The 19,645-nt window shown below is 37.9% G+C and overlaps 1 protein-coding gene across 2 annotated transcripts; it reads left to right on the top strand.

Moving 5' to 3' along the window:
* The first annotated feature begins 319 nt into the window (after positions 1-319).
* syngr1a (synaptogyrin 1a) lies at positions 320-19,026 on the top strand. Of its 2 annotated transcripts, none has more exons than XM_084420445.1 (4): positions 320-664; positions 13,861-14,098; positions 15,071-15,216; positions 15,939-17,066. In XM_084420445.1, exons 1-4 carry the CDS (start codon positions 569-571, stop codon positions 16,038-16,040), a joined length of 582 nt encoding a protein of 193 aa, XP_084276571.1. In that variant the 5' UTR covers positions 320-568; the 3' UTR covers positions 16,041-17,066. The 2 variants fall into 2 exon arrangements, with proteins under 2 accessions (XP_084276571.1, XP_084276570.1); XM_084420444.1 differs by lacking the exon at positions 15,939-17,066 and adding an exon at positions 17,462-19,026 and having other exon boundaries at positions 328-664.
* Positions 19,027-19,645: the final 619 nt, after the last annotated feature.

Raw genomic sequence — 19,645 nt, 5'->3', positions numbered from 1 at the left:
TTTTTTTATTAAATATTGTGTCTACATATGACTAAGCATTTGTCCTCTGGGTGTGGGCTATGGGCAGTCACTAGGTGGCACAATGTTACAAGGATTTGTAATTATAAAATCCAATATAATGGTCTTCTATGGGTTCTCATCATTTTTGGGAATATTAACATACATTTTACGTTTTTTTAAAGTAATCTACGCGTGATTCAAATGTATTTCTGTCACATAAACAGACAGTAACTACTACGCGTCTGGCGGGCACGTGGTCGGCGGCGCGCCTATCCTCGAGAGTGCGCATCAAGCTTGACAGCATAATGCGCGCTCTCGCATTCCCCCGGATGCGCGTTTACTCAGTCTCCTCTCTCCACCCTTGAAATGAGAGAGGTACGGAGTGGAAGAGACATCGTTTTACAAGAAACCCTCCACGAACGGGCAGCCGAGATCGAGACCGCACGACAGACGAGGGTGAAGCACGAAGAGTCAAGGTGTAGCGCGGGGATAAATTAATTCGAAATCAAGGTCAATTATCTCTCTATAACAAAAACTTCCGACACGGAGAAATCACGAACCTCTGAGGATGGAGCAGGCATACGGGGCTGGCAAGGCTGGCGGCACCTTCGATCCAATTACGTTCTTTCAGCAACCGCAGACTATTCTTCGAATAGTGTCATGGGTGAGAGTGATTCTACTAATTGCATAATTTAAGCGCGAACCCGAGTGTCATGTGATGACGCGTTAACGGCTTGTAAAGCTTTGCCGCCTAAATGCACATCTCGCGCGCTAATCTGCGCGCTCGCAAAGCATTTCTTCAATTTCATTTTTCTTCAATTTCTTTTTTTTTTTAATTACACAGCTCTCTGGAATACGTGATTCTGATTGATAATTTGTGAAATTCAGCATACAAATGTTGCTGTAAACAACCATTGTTTAGGGCAACATTGTAGGCTATAACTAATGGACCAGATCATATTATAGGCTATAGCCTACTATAAGATCACCTAAAAAACTATACTTGTCCTGTAGCTCAATTTCATGAATTTATTTGTAAATAGAGAGTTTGATCATGACTCAGACCTCAGCTGTAGAGAATAACACAGTCTGACACTAGCTCAAGAAGCTCAGTATTCATAAAGGAAAAGTGGATTACTCTACCTGACAACGGCTGCCTCTTACCTTCACAAGAGAGATTTCTGACTGCATGGCAACTAACTGAACAATTTTAACACTGCTTATTTGATCATTTATTTCCTTAATCATATCTGAACTCAATCAAGTGGCTCCTGGTTTGTTTAAAGATGTGCCTCTTGCATGAATGAGCATGTTTGCTGATAAAAACGTTTTGTGGAGAGAGAGAGACACATGGTGAGGGGGTGGTGGGAGATTATAAGAGGGTGGCTGATTTGGGGGAGGGGTGGCCAGGTGTCTGAAGTGATTATTAAGCCACAACTATACAATAGGTGATATCATACAAGAATTGAAATTATTTACCTGTGAGAATCGATACATTTGCCTTTATAATGAGTTTGTAATATGACCACTGACTCATTCATTGCTCATTTATAAAAAAAAAAATAAAAAAAAAGACATTCATTTTTAATGGAAATGTCTATAAAACAATTCAGTGGTTATATTCTACATGGAGGCTTAGAAAACTCCTCTGAGCCAGATTCAAATCTTAGGCAATTTTTTTTAACGCAAATGTGAATAATTATCTGAATCTGACAAATAAATTGTTGTAATTTATTTAAATAAAAACAAATTATTGTTATTTATTTTATTTTTAATATTTTAAGGTGTTGTGTATTAATATTTCTTGTTTAATAAAAACAATTATTTTTCATACCTTTGTATTTTTAATTACATTTGTTATTTAAAAAATATTTTTAGCTTTAATTAATTGTTTTATTTCGGTTTTAGTTATTTTAGTCACTCAACTTATTAGTAATTCTAACTTATTATATTTCAGTTCGTTGCCAAGGCAACTTTTCTAATTTTACACGTTTTTTTCAAACAAAAATCACTTTTAATTCAATTAACGAAAATAATGTTTATTTTTAGTTAATGATAACAACACACATAAATAGTACGAAACCCCTAAAGGCACATGGTGAAGAAAAAAAAGAGATGGGAGGGAAAATTATGTCAACGATCTTGCGTTCCCTCGCAAAATGTTTTGCGTTCCCCTGATAAACTTTGAGATTTATATTTAAATACTTTTGCAGCAATCATGAATGTCTAGAAAAGTCATGGAAATGTATTGATCAGAAAGGGTTGGAAGGTTTTGGCTGTATTGGATACATCTGTGTGATATATAGGCCTATTGTTGATCAGGGTGACTGTTAGTAGGTAAGCTGAATTGCTTAAAGTCCCTGTAAAGTCAAAATTAAGTATGTGTTCTGAGTTTGTCATACCACCGAAAAATGTGTTATTAGCCACCCAGCCCAATTTCAATGATTAAAAAAGCCGCCAAGTAAATAAAATAAGCTATCAAAATCTCGAAAAAATGAGCAGTAGTCTCAGCTCTCAAACGCTGGGGGCGTGTCCGCTGGCTGCGCTGAAACCACGCCCACTCGCGGGAAATATGACTCGCGCACAGCTCGTGCATGTCGGCGCGACGGGAGGATGAAGGCCGAAGCGGACAGCGGGAGATAGTCGGTTCGGCCCCATTCACCAGTAACAGCGGATTATCAGTGAATTCCAGTTGTCTCCAACGAAAGTAAACTATCCTGATCTCTACAGAGGCGGGTGTGATGGTGATCATCAGCTCTCCATCAAGGTAACGTTAGCTCTTCACAAGATAAATCCACCTCTTCTTGATATGATCATTTTTCGGAAATTTAAATAAGGACACCGATCTGTTTTCTAAGTGATTGCATCCAGGGAATACGCATTTACATGACGAAGGCATAGCCAGAGCCGTGGGCATAGTAGCTAGCAAACTGTAGGCTGTCTGATAGTAACTCGCGATTGAGCGATAGGCTTAGTGACTCCGTGCGTCATCAAGTAGGGGCCCAATCAAGCTCAGGGGGTCGCAGTGCGTCATCGAGCCCCCGTTTTAGCCCCGCCCAAAAAATCCGGCTCACAGCAAGGGTGAAAAACTGTTAAACGGTCTAACTCCACAATTTAGTACTTCACAGTTCTCAGTCTTTGTAACATGTTTTAGCAATACATTTCTAGCACTTATAATGTGTTTAGAATTTTTTTGTAGAATTGCCTTTACAGGGACTTTAAGTTGCTTTAGTTATTGTTCCTCTGTTTGTTTGAGTATCCTGAGATCAACCAGTACTGTGAGTTGGAGGTGGGATTTCCTGTTTTTCCAACCAATGGAGGATAGAGAGAGTGTTCGGACAACCTGCATACATGTATGCACAGAAATTACACCCTTCACCTTTAAGTGGCATGGATGTGTGTGTGTGTGTGTGTGTGTGTGTGTGTGTGTGTGTGTGCAGTGCTGTATGGAATCTTCAGGATGGATTGGAGGTGTATTTGTCTGATTCATACTCTGATTGGCTGAGTGAATGCTGCTCCATTGGCATGACAACAATCAGAGACCTCAGGCTGGATACTAACAGGCTCACTATGAGGAAAATCAAAATAGATGAACAGTAAAGGCATTAATTGGATTGCTTCTAGAATATTTATTTGAAACCTTTCATTTATCCTATGTCTGATAACAGTGTCTCTTTCCACTTTCACTCCTTCTGTAAACGGTAACATTAGCATGCAGTAGTCATGATTCAGATCTGGTAGAAAATATGATGATCGATAGGCTTGGAGTCTTTCCTCATTGCTGTTTGTAAACAGAGTCTCGCTTTAAAATTGATGATCTTTTGGATCTTTGACTTATGTGAGCAGTCTCTTTCACACAGGAAGCTCCACAGACAAATATTTCACAGAAAGAGCTTGAAAACATGGGTGATGAAAAACCTCTTGGCAAGAATAAGCAGCAGTTCATTCATTTATTTTCCCAAGCTGTCATACTGTATTCAACCAGCATGTCTGTTTCTGTGAAACACAGAATTACCACATAATTTTCCAGCTCGTCTGTTGCAATTGCTCTCTTTTTTTTTTTTAAGGATATATATTATAATCAGAACCCTTCCTGCCTGCCCAGTCCTTTACAGTGCGCATGTGATGCTTTAAATATAGCACAGTCGTTTTACTGTTGTCCGTTATGGGACTAATGGCACAGTTGAATACTGCTGCAGGGTGACACACTCTCCATTTCTCTCCATATGTCCACCTTTTTTCCTGCACAGTTACTACGTCAAGGGGGAAAACATGGTTTACAGAGCCTCTTTATCTCTCTAACATTATTATCATAGTTTGTGATTCATTTATTTCCTGGCAGGATTGTGATATTCTGGCAATGGATCACTATTAACTCATGCATTAGCATAGCTCATATCTAATCCACATTTATACAATCTTGCACTCTTATTCTGGATTCAAGTCAGTATTTAAAACAAAAAAGCTAAGTAGATCCAATGTGTTTAATGAATAAAAACGAGAAAAATTAACACAATAATAAAAATAATAATATTAATTTACATGCATCAATATAAAATACATACATAGAAATACTGGATATACCGTAGGAGTGTCACGATATACTGGTATTGACAATAATTGTGATATTTAAAAAATGAAATATCGTTAGGTCGTCACAATATACCGATATTGAGAATGTAAAGCTGACGTCACTCAGTGTTGAATTCTGGGTAACTGTCTTGTTTAGACGCCATATTAGGAGGATTGCGCTGCCTTTCTAGCCTGGGTTCCCTCATGCTGCCTTGCGCGCAGCGCGATTTTATTCAGATTTTCCCCTCAAAAAGGGAACCAATCACAGAACGGGGAGGGAGCAGCAAGACGATGACGGCGTCTATGCGACACACCGAAGCAGTTTGTTTATATCTATGGATCCAACATGGCATCAGACGCGAAGTTACCTTTCGATGCAGCCTTAGATAGTGTTCTAAGTAGTTTAGAACGCAAGTTTATTTCGTCTTCTTCCTTGTCTAATTTCTGTCGCTCTACATACGTCATCTGGTATAATTGAAACGATTGGCTATGAGCTACGTACAGGCGCATTTGATAGACATTCGTAGCGACCAATAAACGGCTCTGGGCATTCGTAAACCACGCCTCAAATACGAGAAAATGAACATGTGGTTCCCAGACCACGTCTCAATGAGACGAGGTCTGACGTTAGCCAGCCTACTGCCTTTCTGTTTTTTTTAATTTAATGCAGTGTTTTCATTTTCTGTCATGATTGTGAAACCCTCGCGCGGAAAGTCCACAAGTGAGATTCATAAGAGTAATAAACCCTATATGACATTCCAGGAAAACCCTAATATGGACAAAGACATCCATAGTTTACCTGTGTTCTTCAAGCCATCTTGGGTATTTTCATAAGGATTATGTAGGCTATATTTATAATGCAATGCCAATCGACATGGCCTTTATTACTGTATAGAAAACTATAAAATAATATAATAATCATTCTGTGATAAGAAGCCTTTTGTATGCAATGGTGTGATTCTTTTAAAAAAGAAAAAAAACACAAAGAAAGTAAAGATGAATTTGACGGATGGCATTTATTTTTTCAATATATGAAGACTGCCACATGGGCTAAAGTGAAGGTTTAGAGTGATGATGCATACATTACATATCATTGATTCTTGAATCAGTTCAATTAAATGGACAGTTTTAAGTTTGAACTAATTTAAAGGGTTTATATGATGCGATTTCTTGTTTTTCTTTAGTGTGTTATGTAGCTGTTTGTGCATGTATAAGATCTGCAGAGTTACAAAGCTCAAAATGTCAAACCTAAAGAGATATTCTTTATAAAAGTTAAGGCTCAACGCCTTCCTAAAACGCTTCATTCAAACACACCCCCACAAATCTACGTCAGTGTGTGGGTCAGAGTTTCATAACACCGCCCAAATGTATACACAAAGAAAGAAGGCATAACTTTTATTCTCGCTGTGTTATTGTTGCCGCCGGCGCTGCCATGTCGTGGAGACACTGTGTTTTTCGTTGTGTAAGCCAAACTACTTTGTTTGGCCTTTCAAAAGAGGACACAATTAGAAAACAGTGCTTAAGCTTTATTTACAACACTGTTCGAGAAAAGTACAACTAAAATTTTCGACTGTGTGCTGCGCATTTTTCGGAGGACTGTTTCCAGAACCTGGGAGAGTACAAGGCCGGCTGTGCACAAAGGCTGATTCTAAAAAGTGGGGCAATTCCATCTTTGCAAGTTCATTCTGGCGCTTCTGACTCACAGACACAGCCTGTAAGTATGTTTTGCTACTGACAATTCAAACGCGAGTTTTGAGCAGTATAGAGTAGCGCTTGCTTGTCGTTTCTAAGATCACAGTCGTATGGGTCATACAAGTTTGACCCATGCTTTTCTGCTTAAAGGTGAAGACCCAACTTTATGTATGTTTTGTAAGATTCCCTTATCTGTCAAACATATTTTATTGGATTGTCCTGGACTTAATACAAACAGAATGCTCTTTTAGTTACTTCTCTTAGGGACATATTTAATAAGATTATGCCTGAAAAGGTTTTTTTTTTTTTTATCATGTTAATTTAAAAAAATCTTGTATAATATGACTTCCTGTTTTTGTTTGTTTTGTTTTTATTGTATTTATATGATATTTGTATTTTTGTAATATAGTTTTTTGCCATGAAAATAGCTTTGAATGCTGATATGGCATTAAATAAAATAATGTGAATCTGAATCTACGATCACAAATGCAGACATAGTTTTATGTTAACATAGTGTTCTCACACCCGTAGATTGCATGATGTGTAAAAAGACAGTAGAAGTCATTATTATCAGTAATTTATGTCCCCAATGAAATACAACCTTATCAATCGGTGATACAGTCTGGTCCAGTCGCGCTGACAAAGTTGATCGTCATCTGAATATTTCCGGTTCAGATTCGGCTCGAATTGATAAGGTACCGACATTATCATCTGTCATTATTGCTTTGGGAGCTGATGTTCCAAATATGGTAAGGGGAATGACATTTCCATCACACGCTTAAGGTTTTTGGGCCAATCACAATGCACTGGGTCGCTGGCCAATCAGAGCACACCGCACTTTTCAGAACGATGAGCTTTGTAAAAAATCGGCGCGTTTCAGAAAGGCATGGCATAGAGGAGCAACAATAATGTACAGTATGTGTACAATTTTTTTTTTTTTACCTAAAACCACGTAAACACATTGCATTAAACCAAATACACAAAATAATGTTCTTTTTAGAACCATCATATAACCCCTTTAAGAATATATGTCAGATTCAGGGGCGCCGTAACGGGGGGAGATTAGGACCTACTTACAACCCCCCAACCACACAACGGAGCCCCTGATCAAAGTTGATATAATATATAAGAATATACATCAGCATGTTGGCTATTGTAGTTTTTATCAGAAGCACTATTACAATATCTTTAACATGAAGTAAGCTATTTTGCAAATGTACCAGAGCGTTTACCAACGCAGTATGATTTAATTTTCCTGTTTATAGCACAGCAGACCTATTGCTCTACTGTACATTATGACTGATGTTTATAAATATCCTAATCTTGTTTCTTCGGTCAGTGTTGCTGCATGGACGCATGATTTCTGAATACTGTGAACAAGGGATGGTCAGGCTGATTGTGTGGGGAAGCGCTATAGATGTATAGGTGGTCTTCATCTGTAGTCTTATGACTCAGTCTCTCTCTCTCGTGATCTCTCTTTCCCCGCATAGTGAACACAAGGTCAGGGAGATTAAAAGCGAGGGATTGGAGGGGGAGGGGAGAGGAGAGTGAGAGGCAAAGCTCGGCAGGCATGTAATAGACTGAGAAAAAGACAGGAAATTATATATTTTTAGTTGTCAAGAAGACATCCTCACACCATCAAAGACATAGAATGGTTGCCCTTTTTCATGCAATTAATTACAATAAATGGAAGCAAGCTTCAAAATGAATGCAAATGCACTGTAAAACCATCATAAAAGTGGTCTATGAGCCTTAATTAAGGTAATCTGAAGCCTTGTGTAATAAAAATACAAAAATGTATATTCACTGACTCAAGAACTGGATTAGTCTGAATTCAGTGATTCAGACTGAACTAGGTCAAATGATTCTTTAAAAAATTCATTTGTTCATAACAGAATTGTAATTTTTCCTAGTCGGTTTTAATTGATGTTAGAGCATCACTGATGAGCTGTAGATTAGTTTTACTTTATTGTAGGTTTCCTATAACCTGTCATTGTCTTGGCCACTATCTAACATTACACAACCGGCTACAGGAACACCACTGTGCTTTGTATAAAGAGCCCTGATGAATAACTAGACAGCTCTATTTGACTGTATTTCTCCTCCTCTCAAAGTGCTGATTGATTTATTGGTGGATGAGCCATGGTTGCTGGCTCTAAAATGGTGCAAGCATAAACCAGCCCCAGCTGATATGTCTGGATGATTGAAGAACCATAAATTACATTGAGGACCAATGAAAACCAATAAAATACGACACACTAAACTTGTGGGAGGTGCTAAACTCTACAAAATGTGACATGTATCTAATATTTAGGGTAGCACTTTATTAATCCACTGTAGGAAATTAAGGCAAATAACAATACAATACAATACTGCACAGTATGATATAATTCAAAACAAAAACAGAATATAAATTAAATGTATTCTAAAATGCTTAATATTATTGTAATATCAATATGCAAGCTTGTGAAAATAATGTGTATTTATAGAATATGGACAGTAGACAACCTCATTGTCACAAGATAAACAAAAAGACAACTAAGACAATTTTGTTCAAAAAAACATTTTAACAAGTAATACATTTACAAATGATCACTGTTTAAAAAATGTAAATATTCAAATGGCTTGTTTCGCATTCACACATGTGCCTAAAACATTCCAATCAGGTTGAAAAAAAGAGCATGTAAAGCTCTGCTCCTGATGATCACAAGATCAGGATCCCGTGTGCTGCCTGTTACAATGCTTGCTTTCATGCACTCATTCGCCATGGAGCCTTGTAATCCAGACAGCTAATTAAAAGCATGCAAAATACTTGACCAGTAGCTCCTTAAATCCACAGACTCAGAGAGAGAAATGTATTATTAAAAAAAAAAAACTTCTACAAGAACAACAACATTGTCATATGGACAATCAGTCAGCAGTGATACTGCTTTGTCATGATGATATCTTGTGGCGCATATATAACCGTGACAATACTGAGGCTAACCTTACAGTCACATCCATGTTCACAATCTTGTCACGAACATGGTCGTGCTGTATGGTTGTGATTCACTAAAAAGGGCTCCAGCTCATAGTGTAATTAGTTCATGAATCAGACTACATCGTGTGTATGTTTTTTCCATTCGTTCCACTTGGACAACTCGATAGATGTTTCTTGGCATTTTTTTGGGATACATCGTATTTTTATTGCATCACAGTCAATACAGACTGCAAACCTACTTTCACAACTCCAGAAATATGTGTTATATGTGTTCTAAAGACGCTCACTTTCTAAAATGCAATGCAGGACTGTTATTCCAGGTACAGACTACACAATATTTTTGTCTGTTACAATCGTCACTGTGTCAGATTATGCGATTTTGACTTCTAAATTCTTGCTGTGTCGTGCATAATTAACGTTTATTATTGCTTGCCGCTTGCCGTCTTTAACGATGTGCGTAATGTCAAGAAGCCAGAACGAGCGACTGACTTCCCGAAACAAGAACGTAAACAAACAATGGTTGTACTAGCTTAAAGTTCCCCTATTATGCTATTTTAAAGGCTCCTAATTTTGTTCTGGATGTCTCCTACAACAGGTTTATATGCATCAAAAGTCAAAAAACAGTTTCATTTTCTCATAATATTCATTGCACATCACCACATTTTTCAGCGATTCTCAAATGACTCGACGGATGAATCAGTCTCTCTAAATCCCTCCTTTCCCCGAGCCTGCTCTGCTCTGATTGGCCAAATGGCCCAGTCTGTTGTGATTGGTTTGCCGTGTACAGCGTGTGTTTCGGAAGCTAAATGCCCATTACCATAACTGAACTTAAGGTCTGTCCAGAGGCTTCCTAAAGCTCAGCGATGGTACACACTGTAAAGACCTTTACGATGACGTCGATTTTACCATATCAATCCGAGTGCGAGTCCGATGATGAAACATTGGAAGAGCTGGTTATTCAACCCGAACCTCCATCGCAAGGACGACTTGAGCAGGACGTTTCTCAGTGATATACTACTTAGTTTGAGGTACATTATGAGATGTTGCAACTGTAATTTCTCACCATCAGCATTAACAAGTGTATGTCCATCAACAAACCGATGTGTATATTTATAATTTATTGTGGTGCACATGCGAACTGTATCAATAACGGTGCATATGTTCGCCCAGCACTAACGTGAATGACGGATGTAACGTAAACATATTAAAACAACTCTTGCTCCATCCTTTATCTTTACTCAAAGTAGTAAGAACGACAGACAATCTGCATTAATAGACACAGTTTAGGTAATAGTGGCCCACAGCTGCTTAGTAAGTATTTCAGTAAGAGTAAAAACATGAGTTAGCCGGTAAGCCGAAAACATACACAATATACACCCGGTAGAAAATATATGCATCAATAATTATTTATACTTACAGGTTGTGATTCTGAGGAGAAAGCTGGTCCAAATAAACTGGGTACTGACCCATCTTTCAAGAGCAAGCGTTTTGCGAATCCCGCGTTTTGAGAGATTTGAGGGCTGGACAACGTACAACATAGGGGGCATTATGCGAATGTATTTTCTAGTGACGTAAAACCGTCACGCAGTAGGATTTAAAATAGAAACGACTCGTATAGGCAGTTCAGAGTTGATTCTTTCTTTTGAGGGGCAATAACTATTTATCGTGCAGTTTCGGTTTTACAACTTTGCAGAACGTTTACATTCACAAATAGCTGTATTACACACTGCATGAAAGGGAATATTCGAAAAATTATAAAACAGGCGCTTTAATGCTAATTCCAGTACTCACCGGGTTGCTGAAGCGCCTCTGCTATCGTTCGCCAAAATTTTACTTTTTTCACTCAGTTGTGGTAGTCCCTTGAGGAAACATCATAAAGGTAGGAGTATTGTTGCCATAGCTCCATTAAACTTTTCTCTATTGCATAATTCCACCTAGCAGCACCAATACCATTGTCATAGACGCGGCGTCAGTTGTCGTCCACTATGACACACTATACGTGATGAAACGCGTTTCTTGCGTCCCAACGACCATTGTAGTTTATGAATCACCACGACACCCAATGTCAAGCGGATCATGCCAAAATCGGGCTGATATTGTGCAGTCTGAACCCATTATGCCCAGTACACATTATACGATTTTGGGCTGTCCCAGACAAAAGATGACTGTGGTCTTCACTCCTAAACGGTGGTTCTACATCATACAGTGAGAGAGGGTCAAAGACGGCCGTTGTCACGTTCTTGCGGCCAAAGATAGCCTGCGATCATTTTCTGACAGTTTCAGAAATTTAGCATGATCACCTCACATTGTGTTTGCTGCTACGACCTACGTCTACTGACTAGCCATTAAAAATGCAACATGAAATGCAAATTGATCATTGATCAACACAACATTGCGCTAAGACTTAAAAACTACTTACCTCAAGTTCCATTTGCAAAATTGGTATGCCATGTTGGCCTCTTTTCCCTAGCCATGATCACGTCCATATTCTCCTCTTTCGCTTCCTCAGCGCACATAAAAAACACAATTGCCAAAGTGCGATTCATCTTGCTCTTTGTTTACTACTCGCTCACTAGCTCATGCTGATGATGTTTTAATCTTCTTGATTATATGTGCTTGATCAAGATTAAGGTTTGAATGAGCCATTGAACCTTTATCTTAGGAGATTTAGGGTTTATTTGATTTGATGTTGCCAAACCCCTTAACATTAGTTTAATGATAAAGCTGATTCTCTGGGTTAAATCATGGGCTTGTACCTGACAATTAAGGGAACAACTATGGGAGAGTTTGCTGGCAGCCAAGAGCATTTCAACTTAATTGCATGAGTGGAGTAATGATGTGCCTCTCTCGCACTCTCAGACATATATTACAGATGCACAGACCAGCTGTTAAAACCCTGGCCTTTGTCAAAACTTGCCTTCATCCTCTTGAAGATAGTTGACTATTCCTGGAGCCAAAATGAGAACATACAGTAGGCTCATCAGAATCTAAATAGGCACTTATTATTATGGAAGTGCCAAATATACCCTAGCTTCCCTGTAGAAAACAAACCCAGTAGAAAGCAACAAAGTGAGATTAAAAACAGATGTACACATGAATCAATCAGTGATGTGGTGATAGATGGCATCTGCACACAATGTTTTCAGCCAGAAGTTGTGGGTGGCTGTGAGAGACAGTTTAATTTCCTTTGTTTGTATACTAGAAAAGCTGAAATCAGCACTACAGTGGACATAAATAACATTTCAACAACTTTAATTGGCTCTAGGTCTTTTGACACTGTGTTTAACTCTGGGTTAATGTTTCTTTTTAACGCTGGACTAAGACCTAAGTTATGAACAGAGGAGGGTAAAAATTAGCCTGGTAATACCAAACTCTGCTACTTCGCTTTGCTTCGTAGACAGAGTCTGGCATGGCATAATTGAAAAACGTTTTCTTTCTCGCGGGGAGGCGCTTGTCTGAAGTTTAAAATCATTGGTTCCCGTAAGCCAATCACATAACGTTTGGTTATGGCGTGTGTTATGCGCATGCTCAGCCGCATCTAACTTCCACTGTAAACACGTAGTATGATGCGAAAACAAAACCATCGAGCGAAATACCGGAGTGAACATGGCTGTGAACGACTTTTGCAGATTATGTGAAGTAAATCTACACATCCACGGTACAATCAGTGTCTACGTCACGGCTCTCAGCCCGCCCTCTGTTCGTTGATTGGCCGGCTGTTTTCAGGCCGGAGGAAAACGGAAAGCTATTACGCTGTCTCAGACTGAGTACAGAAGCGAAATGAAATTGAGCGGAAGTAAGAAGTCTGACGTAGTCAGGCTAGGTAAAAATGCCTTTGCGGTGTAAAATAGTATATCAAATCTGCCCCAAAGTTTTTTATTATAATTGTTAAATCACTGTTTTTTTTTAGCATAACATAACTCAGAAAACAAAGCATATTATAAAGTTCTGTTTGTGGGTATCTAGCTTACTTTCTACTAAGTGCTTTGGGCAAAATTGACTTATTTTTTATGGAATATTGCAGTATTTATTATATTATATGACTGATCCATGCACCTCGTTATTGATTTAAAATTAATTTGCCCTCATATTCTTTAATCAAAATAACTTCATGGTGCAGCGACATCTTTTCCCGATGACGTGTTTACCGGCGTGAGGGCGGGACAAACTGTCACTCACATGACATCACAGCAATAGCAAACCACAACCATCCAACAATCCAATCAATTCCTGATCAAGTCTCACTCTACATTTTTTCCTGTTCGAGAAGCATATACATCATAATAAGGAAGAAAAGACTATCCAAACTTCTGTTTCATGCTGACTTTACTAACAAAATTAAAATTATACTGACAAACATTTCCAAATCCAAATTTGTGCCTCCTCAAAATCCCTTCTTGTATTAAACTGGTACATTGCATTTCACATCTTCTCTGTGTACTAATCTAGCTTACACTTTAAACTTGGCATTGTGTACGAAGGATACTGTTGGCTGTATGAACAATGTGAATATGCGAAATAACCCAGGGTTATTAAATGAAAGTGTGAAGTCCAAATTCTCATTTTCTTTCCACGTTTTCCCTTCATGGTCTCCTTCTTTTAATTCTCCTCCTCAGATCTTTTCCATCGTGATCTTTGGATGCATTGCTAACGAGGGCTATGTGAACCGTCCAAATGAGGTAGAGGAATTTTGCATCTTTAACCGCAACCAGAACGCCTGTAACTATGCCGTTGGGATGGGATCCCTGGCCTTCCTCTGCTGTGCTGCATTTATGGCACTGGACATCTACTTTCCTCAGATAAGCAGCGTCAAAGACCGCAAGAAGGCTGTGTTAGCTGATATTGGAGTTTCAGGTAAACTGCTGATATGAATGGAAGTATTGCATATCAATAGTTTATATCACTAATATGAAACATTTACTGCAAGGCTCATGCTGAATCTGCCTCACTTTTCTTTTTTTTACAAACCACACATTATATTTTATTCATTTGAACACTTATAAATTATTTGATGTGGCTCTAAGAAGGTTTTAATAATGTTTCCCATATGCATTTGTTTCTAAGGTCTTCTTGGCTCAAAAGCACACTTAGAGTCAAGGGCTACGTCCCTAAAGCTTAGGAAGCTGACTTGTTGCGTTGCTACCTTGTCAGCATGACTTAGCAGGAAGTGTTTGCGCACGAAGGTCCCTCACAAAACTGATATAGGACAAACTTCTGATGCAGCATAATGGTTTAAGGATCTACAACAAAGTAGTGAGAGCTTTGGTGATAACACTAATTTCACACTAGAAATTACATCAAATATGGAATTTTGATCAAAAACGTACATATACACACAAACTAACCGCAACTTTCAGATGCCATCTTTATTTTTTAGCTCAACTGTCTCAGAATCAAAAGCACAGGATTGTGGGATATCATAGGCAGCGAAGGATACATCTATGCTGCCTTCAAAAATCAATCAGATGAAGGTATCTTGTTGCCTTCTACCTCTAGCTTTCGGATGAAGCAGTGATCCGAACTTCCTGTACCGCAGCATTACTTTAAGACACTGCCCTCTGTTGGTAAAATGTAACTGCTTCTAAACTTGCTGCAGTGCTATGCTGGATTTGTGGTGCAATGGCGCCATCTATGCCTGTAAATATAAATTGACTGTTTTGATCAGACCTTCTTTAGATTGTGAATATCACTCTGTTTTAGGTTTGTTTGCAGATCATTTTATATTTATTCGTGGCTTTTTTGTTAGTTTGTTTTTTCAAACAAAGGCATTTATTGTGCTGTTTATTGATCTGAAATTCTGAACCTTTTTCCCTTTTTTTCTCTCAGCCTTCTGGTCTTTCGTGTGGTTTGTGGGATTCTGTTTCCTGGCCAATCAGTGGCAGGTGGCTAAACCAGAGGACAACCCCCTCAAAGAGGGCGGAGACGCAGCCAGAGCAGCCATCACCTTCGCCTTCTTCTCCATATTCACATGGGTCTGTACTGAGAATATTTCCATTTTAGTTTCGGTCATTTCTTTCAGTAAGTTTTTAAGTTTGAGTTTTTTCATCTAAAAATTTAATTTCAGCTAATAGTTTAAATAAATACAATTATTTATTTAAAACTTTTTTTCAATCACTGAAAATATTTTTTAATCATTTTAGTTAACAATAACAAAACCAAAAACATTCAGGACTCTCTTGACCAAAATGCTAATTTTATAGATTTAATATATTAATATTAGATATTTAAAACATATTTATATTTGTTTTAAAGTGATTACACTAACTTCCTTTAATAACTTCCAATAAAGGTAAAAATATTTCTCAAATACATTGAAAATGCAATCTCTTTCCATCTAAATATCCAGAGACAACGTGTTATCCAGTCTAAGTTCTGTTCATGTTTTCAGCCTATTTTCTCTTTCAGCTGAAAATTTGCTAGATTGCATGCCTGTCTTTCTTCTCAATGAATGACCTGTGAACATCAACACAGCTTCATTCTCTAATCTACTTTCTGTACTTTTCCAGAGAATTATTGACCCCAGTAATCTTTGCTTCACTGTTTGCATATATCCTTCTAACCTCTAATCTCTCAAAGCACTTCTCTTACAGAAACCACCCAGCTGCATCCATAAGATTAACCCAGTGTTGTTGAAATGTTTTTCCAGTCATTCTTTCTGTTGATCGCTGGCTCTGGCCGATCTGTTTTTCTCTAGGGTGTTCTTACACTGCTGGCCCTGGAGCGCCTAAAGAAAGTCTCGTTTGAAGAGGAATACGACAAACTGTTCACCCCTCATACGCCACCTCCATTTGTCTAACATTTACCGCACACATTTGTTTACTATGCCATAGACATCAACTACAAAAGCACCCTTCAAATCCTATAGTCACCAATGAATACCAATGAAGATATTACATGTTATCTGTTTGTTTGTTTGTTTTCTTGCCATGTCAAGAGCCACATCAAGTGCCATATCAAGCCCTAAACCCCCTTGTATGAACTGGGAAGAGCTTCAAATAACATTTCAACACATATCTGGCTGGAATTATGAAGTTATGAAAAACATAATTTTTCTTCATTTTATTATAGTAATGCTGATTATCGCTTGGGGTTAAAGGTACACTTCCGTTCAGAGGTTTGGGGTCAGTGAGATTATTATAATATTTTTTTTTTTTTAGAAAAATACTTTTTATCGTGTTCAAATGTATCATGTTTTCCACAAAACTGTTAAGCAGCACAACTGTTTTCAACACTGATAATTATGAGAAATGTTTCATGAGCATCAAATCATCATATTATTAGAATTATATCTGAAGGATCATGTGACACTGAAGAATGATGCTGAAAATTCAGCTATGCCATCACAGGAATGAATTACATTTTAAAATAAATGTAAATAGAAAATTGCAATAATATTTCACAATATTACTCTTTTTACTGTATTTTTGAGTAAATAATTGCAGCCTTGGTGAGCATAAGAGACTTCTTTCAAAAACAAAAATTCATTTTACCGACCCCAAACCTTTGAAGGTGCCAGATAATCTGTTTTCTCCAGAAAATTATTATTTGATTGTTTTTTAAATTGCGGTTACAATTTTAATTGACTAGGGGGCGGCAGTTCCACATGAAACGTTCAGCTGAGCTCTTTACAGAATTGTTTTGTAACTGTATAGGTTGTCTTCCTGATACATTGTCTGAAATACACTATTTCCCGCTCATTTGCCTCTATTGTTGCCATTGCATTTCATGATCTTATTTTTGTTTACAATTGAGCTGCTGTTGTTGCTATCTATGATGTGTATTTATCCTTTGTGATAGATTTGATTAAACTCTATTAAGTTTGACTCAAGTTCTACATATTTTGTTTTGGATGTGGGTTTTCTATGTGCTAGCCAGTCACTTGCGCATTTCCTAAATTTATTCTTGACTCTGTTAAGCTTAAAGCTGACTAACCATCTTAATCTTGTATCTTAACTAATGTTGCTTTTCTTTCTCTCCCCCTCCCTCTCCCTCTCCCTCTCCGTCTCTCTCTCTGTCCCATCCTGTCATTCTCATTCCCTCCTTCCAATTAAACCGTACATGGCTTCCTTAACTGATGCCTTTTCATTGACTATTCACCATCCAAACTGGAAAAAAAAAATCCTCCATTCCTGCTGCCATAATCCTGTAATTTCCATTGCTAATCCCTCTGATCCCACCCTCTAAACCTCTCCTTCCGGCATCTTCATTTTCTTAAAGGCTGGTCAAGCTTTCCTTGGATTCCAGAAGTACAAATTAGGCGCAAGCTCATCTCTCTTCTCTCAGGACTACACTGATCCCAGCCAGGATCCCGCAGGAGCGCCCACTGCTGGCACGGAGTACACTGGATACACCCCCGACATGGAGGCTAATTATGACGGCTCTGGTGGATACCAGAACCAAGACTACTAAGGTCAAGTATAAGGATGTACACAACAGCCTTAACAAGCTAGGCTGATGGGGTTGGGGAAACAAAATATGGGGTGAAAAGGACAAAAATGAACTTTGGGCACTTGGGGTAGAATATGGATGCTATAATAACCACTTGTGGAATTTATAGTGGGTTTTGGGCGTTTCAAACACTGAATGAGTGTTTCATCTATAGTCTATAAAATATAATATTTTGCAGATTGGGGACTGTGGCACTAGATTTCTCAAAATGTTTTTGTTTTTTGTTTTTAACAGGAAATTTTGCCTTTGGGGTTATATTATGGGTTTGGGGACAATTGATTGGTCAGCAGTGTCCTCCTGAGCAAACTCTACAAAATGTCCATTCACTTTGGTTTATTACACTTAATTCCAATTTGTGAAAACAAATCTAAACTGATAGAAGTTTGTCTCTAATAGGCAAAGAAGCTAACTAGACACTTGTGACAAAATCTGACCAAACAAAATGTTTCTAAAGACCACAGTGTCTTTTTGTTGGTGAAGTGTAGGTGATACAATAGAACATTACTTTAACCCTTAACCTGTCACATATTCTCCATTGATAGCTCTCTGCTGCCATTTTGTCAATGTCCAAGGGTCTTAAATGATCTTATTTTTTAACAATATCAGGTCTAGGAATAAATCATTCTCTGCATTGTTCACATAGAACGTACAAAGAGGAGAAAAAAAGAATAGTATATAATGTAATACAGAGAGTGAGAGTGAAAGTAAAAGAGTGATTGTAGGCTATTGAAAGTGAATTCTGTGAGAGCTGCTGAACTGCAAAGTTGTACGGCTGTGATTACATTATTTAAGGTCTGTTTCTTTCCATATGCACAGTGGCCATAAACAGTTTTGGACACTTAAGCAACACTTAAATATATGGCTGTCACATTGCACAAAATACCAAACCAAGTGTCAAATTATTTTTAAAGAAATACTGTACAAACACACTTTTAAATCAAAAGTTTTTAAATAAAATTTTTACTTATAGGCTACTGTAAGTTGCGGTCACATTTTGCGGGCAAAAAAAAGGTCCAGTGAATATAATAGTGTCAACAGTGTAGCGATATATGAAGCACACCTTACACAGGAGCCACTTTCAAAACAAGCAGCTTTCTTTTTAGGTAACAAGGCACATTAGCGTGACCAACTTCGAGTCTGAGCCGAAATCTAAGGGGTAAAACTTTCACCTCTCACAAAATTTCAGATGCAAATTCATATTGAAATGATTGGATTTCACCCGCTGAAATGCGCCGAACATCTGATGAACACCTGTGGTTAACATGCTAGGATACCCGTGAGGTGAAAATACCACTACAAATCACAGTGGGGTCAGTTCATGCATTTTCATGCACAAAAAAAAAAAGTGTGATTTAAGAGTCCACATATGTTTAGGGCCGCTGTGCATGTCATTGTCAACATGGTGCACGTTTACATTTTTATGACAGTGATCTAGACATGATGACTTTTTATGTTATTGATGTCTTTTAATCACCAATGTAAACATATGTCATGCAACACTGAAATTCATGAGACTTTGAAACACATTTTTGAGAGGGAAAAGGGCCAGACTAGCAGTCAGCTTCAAAAGCAGCGAAGTTAAAGTATGCTTCACTCAAAAATGTGAACAAAAAGACGTAGAGCCCCTGAGCATGAAAAATTAGTGCTAATAACTAACAACACAAATCCAGCCAATACCTCACAGTGAAGCTATATGAAGAACAGATTAATAGACTAGTATAAATCTTTAGGGTGAATGTCCATGTCATTATAATGGTCTGACACTTGTGAAAATGTTATTCATCATTGTGTATGCTAACAAGTTTCTTTGTAGCACCCTTAACATAGTGTTATCTGGCCATATTTTCTATCATTTAATAATTTTATTTTTGATCATAGTTACTGTAATAACTTTTGCACTAGAGCAGCAGGTCATGCATTACAGATAAATCTTTTTTTTATTTTAAATTGAGT

The sequence above is a fragment of the Rutilus rutilus genome (genome assembly GCF_951802725.1).
Source record: "Rutilus rutilus genome assembly, chromosome: 1".
NCBI classification, from domain to species: domain Eukaryota; kingdom Metazoa; phylum Chordata; class Actinopteri; order Cypriniformes; family Leuciscidae; genus Rutilus; species Rutilus rutilus.
The sequence above is the reverse complement of the archived record's forward strand: the minus strand, read 5'-3'. Positions and strand labels throughout refer to the sequence as shown.

Bases quoted from the DNA above. Each gene is read 5' to 3' on its own strand.
- syngr1a (XM_084420444.1), top strand. From the start codon at position 569: ATGGAGCAGGCATACGGGGCTGGCAAGGCTGGCGGCACCTTCGATCCA. The intron at 665-13,860 runs GTGAGAGTGATT...TCTCCTCCTCAG, and splicing joins TTCTTCGAATAGTGTCATGG to ATCTTTTCCATCGTGATCTT. The intron at 15,217-17,461 runs GTCTGTACTGAG...ATTTTCTTAAAG, and splicing joins TCTTCTCCATATTCACATGG to GCTGGTCAAGCTTTCCTTGG.